General features: G+C 34.8%; 1 protein-coding gene across 3 annotated transcripts in view; it reads left to right on the top strand.

Moving 5' to 3' along the window:
• The window catches only part of LOC107687383 (protein FAM126B-like), a 22,615-nt gene that overhangs the window by 7,748 nt on the left and 10,722 nt on the right, over positions 1-4,145 (top strand). For all 3 annotated transcript variants that reach the window (XM_016484680.1, XM_016484678.1, XM_016484679.1), the window contains exons 3-7: positions 912-969; positions 1,201-1,305; positions 2,288-2,467; positions 2,558-2,638; positions 4,027-4,142. In XM_016484680.1, coding sequence (XP_016340166.1) covers positions 919-969; positions 1,201-1,305; positions 2,288-2,467; positions 2,558-2,638; positions 4,027-4,142 — 533 coding nt within the window. In that variant the 5' untranslated portion in view covers positions 912-918. The remainder of the gene's footprint in view (positions 1-911; positions 970-1,200; positions 1,306-2,287; positions 2,468-2,557; positions 2,639-4,026; positions 4,143-4,145) is intronic.

Raw genomic sequence — 4,145 nt, 5'->3', positions numbered from 1 at the left:
TAAGATAAACTGTCACTTTTGTTCAATTATTGCATTATTGCCAAATAAAAGAATTAATTTCTTTAACATGCCCCTATTATGCCATTTTTAAGCTTCCTAATATTGTTTTGGGAGTTTACATGCATGCAAGTTCAAAAAATGCTTCCGTTTTCTCAAAATCTGCAGAACGCTTTTTAGAAAATATAAACATCTATTATTCATCATAATTACAGGTTGTGATTCAGTGGAGCCAGCTGGTCCAAACAAACAGTACTGAGCCATCTGTCAAGAGCAAGCATTTTGTGAATCCCACGTTGAACTCCCCGAGATTAGAGAAGCAGTCGTCAGTAAAATGATGGGAACACAAAAAAACTGGGTTGTACCACTGATTCGTTGCAGCCTCATCTTTCGGAAGTGAAAATAAAACAAATTTACTCTCACAGCGTAGGACACAGGGTCTTCTCAACATGATGTTAACCACATGAACAAACGACAGTGTTTGAGGGCGGGTCAAGTTGTTTGCGTCTGACCAAGGTAGAACATAGGCGGGCATTATGCAGATGTGTTACCCCGTGACATGTAGCCATCACAGAAGTGGGATTCGAATTACTGATGACTCAGTTAGGCTCTTCGGAGTCGATTCTTTCTTTTGGGATACTTAAGTAAATAAGTAAATAACTTTATTAAAGAGAAAATCACATGAAAACTAGTCATAAAACTATTTTGCATCACTTAATGGAATAATGTAAAATATATTCTCATGGTCAATGAGAAAATATATTTTTCTGGCAAATTTTCTCAATTCAGTGACATTGTGGCAAAAAAGTTAATTTTGATCCATGATTTTGGTGCAAGAGTGGTAATAATCTTCATTTAATACATTTCTTGTGTACATATTTTCTTAAAATAAGAATACATATTTTTTCTCTCAGGAGGACCATGCTCTGCTCAGAGCGTGGCGTGGTGGAGGAATGGCTCTCAGAGTTCAAGGTGAGAGGTTTGACATCCTTGCAGGATTTAATATGACGTTTTTTTATATAGCTCACTCAAATTAAGTCCTCCCTTCCCAAGTGATCTGAGCGCAATGTCCCATTAACCACATTTGGTTTCGTAATCTCAGAACATAATGGAGGAATATTTTCAGCCTCCAAGTTAATTCAATTCCAGGCCGATTCCGGTTGAGGCTGCTTAGTCATGCCAACCACCGTTTCTCCTCCTTAGACGTTACCTGACGATCAAATCCGCAGCTATTCTGGCAGCCTGCGTCTGAAGAAAGCTCTGATACCTGCTCTCTACTCTGTTATTCAGGAGCAGCCCAGCAGTGAGGTATGATGAAGGGTTTTGAAATGCTCCAGGCCAGATTCATGTTTAATCTAAGAATGTTATGGATATTTTCTTGTCAAAAGGGTCTTTTGTTGGGTAACGATTCCTTCTGAACACACGTGTTGGTATGCACATTCAGAGGTGATTTGAAGTTGCATTATGTGAGTTAGGACTTGATTGTATTTATTTGGATTATTCAGTGTTATCATTAACTAAAACTTTGATTGAAATAAAGCTGAAATGAAATAAACTACAAATATTAGATGGAAAAAAACGTTTTAAAAAGCAAGAAAATGAAAAAACTATTGAAAATTGGAAATGTTTCATTGGAATTTGGAAACTAACTGGAATAAAATAAGTTGAAGTACTAAAATGAATAAAACTGAAATAAAAAATAAATTAAGCTAAATAGAAATGTAACAAAGTAAAATAAGAAAAGCATTAAACAAAATGACTACAACTGAATCTGAAATTAAAATAAAAATGGAAAATTTTTAAGTGCAAGCAAATTCAAAATATTAATAAATACTGTAATAGTATATGCATAATACTAAAATAATACTGATATTATTATTGGTTAATATATTCCATGCCTGCATGATCTTAGTTATGTCAGCATTTTCAAGTTGTTTAAATTGTGTTAGTTTAATTTTAAAAATAAATAAATTATGGATAAAAAATTCCCTTAAAAAGACCAATTTAACAGCAAGATTTGCAAGGAAATAAATTTGATTTGATTCTGATTGATTCAGTTTTAATTTCATATTTAAGATGATTTCTTATAATTTCATATTATATTGTAATTTACAGTTTAATTTTCAGAGTTTGTCTTAAATATGCTGCTTCCTTATGCTGGTGTTTTTTTTTATTTTTTATATTATTATTATTAGTTAATGTGGTAAAGGAGCTTTCCTCTCAGTCCTTGTGTCCCATTCTGTCTCTTTTACTTTATATCAATGTCTTCTTTGTCTCTCTTCCTCTCTAGCTGCTGGCTCCAGTGTGTCATCAGTTGTTTGAGCTGTACCGGAGATCAGAGGAGGGTTTGTGTCGGTTTACTCTGCAGTTCCTGCCTGAACTCATCTTGGTGTACTTACGTCATTCAGCCAGCAGAGAGCGCTACCGCAATGGCTGTGTGGAAGCCCTGCTACTGGGGATCTATAACCTGGTGAGAGATTGGTGATTGTGCATTACCTCCAATTTCCTGAAATTCAATATCTAAACTTTACATACGCTATATGTATATGTTGTGTTACAGGAAATTGTGGACAGTAAAGGAAATGGAAAGCTGCTGTCATTCACCATACCGTCTCTCTCCAAGCCTTCAATATACCATGAGGTAAGAGGTGAAGTAAAATACAAACACTTTTTAATCTGACCTTTATTGGGTGTCTGAGATAAGGAGGTATCAGTGTCAGATCAGTGAAGATGATATCTCCTGTTATTACGCACACAAAACCCAGATCTGGTTTCATTTCACATGGTCCGGGAAACTAAAGAGTAATGCGCCAATCTTCAAAAAGGTAGAGAACCTAGATTTTTACAAAACTTGTTAGGGTTTCTTTGATGGTTTCTGGGGTGTTCTGGGAGCTGCAAAACCTGAGTTGTATTAGGTTAAAACTGTTGTTATGGTTAGGCCAAAGTGACCCAAAGTGGATTCAGAACAATTGACAAAATATTATATTATAAAAAAAAAAACATCTGTAAAAAAATATATTTTTTAAACAAAGAAAGTGTGGAAAAGCACTTCTTTCATGTGCTTTCCTGAAGCTCAAATAGTAGAGCATGGCGCTAGCAACGGCAAGTTCATTGGTTCAGTTTTCAGCTAACTGAACATGCATAAACTTATAAAAATGTATGCCTTCAATGCAGTGTAAGTTTCTTCTGATAAAAAAAGCATCTGCCAAATGCATAAATGTAAATACTCTCAGAGGGTAGTTGAGAAACTGACATTTTATTTATTTTTTTGGTCTGTGCAGCTGCCTGTAAGCAGAAAATATGCAGGTCAAATTGACCCGAATCATCATAATCAAAATAGAAATTTTGCACACACTTTGCATGCGTGTTTATGAGAAAAAGTCACAAAAATTCAAGAAAAACATCACAGGTTAACTTGTATTTCCAACTTCTCAAAAATCAAAATGGGTCAGCTTGACCCGAAACATAATATAAGAGCTAATCTTAGCTGGTTTAAGATTGTCTCCCAGCCTTGATCATCTAAAAAGTACCCACAACCACTCTAAGACTAGACAGTAGACCAGGAAAAGAAATCAGAAAGAAAGAGCTTTATTGCCAAGTGTGTTTACTCACACAAGGAATTTGTCTTGGTGTCAGGAGCTTCCAGTACATACATAGTCCAGACATACATATAATTTAAGGTAATAAAGCATTAATTATAATGAGAATAGACAATAAATTAAAATAATAATAATAACAATATAGTAATAAAATATAGAGAAAAAGAAAATATCAGTAGACAGGTTAAAGATAATTTAAGAAGATTTTTTTTCCCAGCAGGATAAACTCCATCTGACACTTGTTTACATGCTTTGCCAATAAAAATAAGGCCCATTCCTCAAATAATCAAATTTAAAATGGTTTCTATTGAATTTAATAAGGCTGTAAAAGCAGTGAGGTTATTTTACTGACATGAATATTCAATAACATTTATTTTTGAACATTACATGAATGAATAACAAAAGCTGAATGCTTTTACGTTTAACGCAGCCATCCAGCCTGGGCTCCATGGCGTTAACTGAGGGAGCCCTGAACCAGCACGACCTCATCCGGGTGGTGTACAGCGGTCTGCTATCTCAGAGAGAGACATTTACCTCACAGAACAGGTG

The sequence above is a fragment of the Sinocyclocheilus anshuiensis genome, unplaced genomic scaffold (assembly GCF_001515605.1).
Source record: "Sinocyclocheilus anshuiensis isolate Anshui unplaced genomic scaffold, SAMN03320099.WGS_v1.1 scaffold149, whole genome shotgun sequence".
Classification (NCBI taxonomy): Eukaryota; Metazoa; Chordata; class Actinopteri; order Cypriniformes; family Cyprinidae; genus Sinocyclocheilus; species Sinocyclocheilus anshuiensis.
The sequence above is the reverse complement of the archived record's forward strand: the minus strand, read 5'-3'. Positions and strand labels throughout refer to the sequence as shown.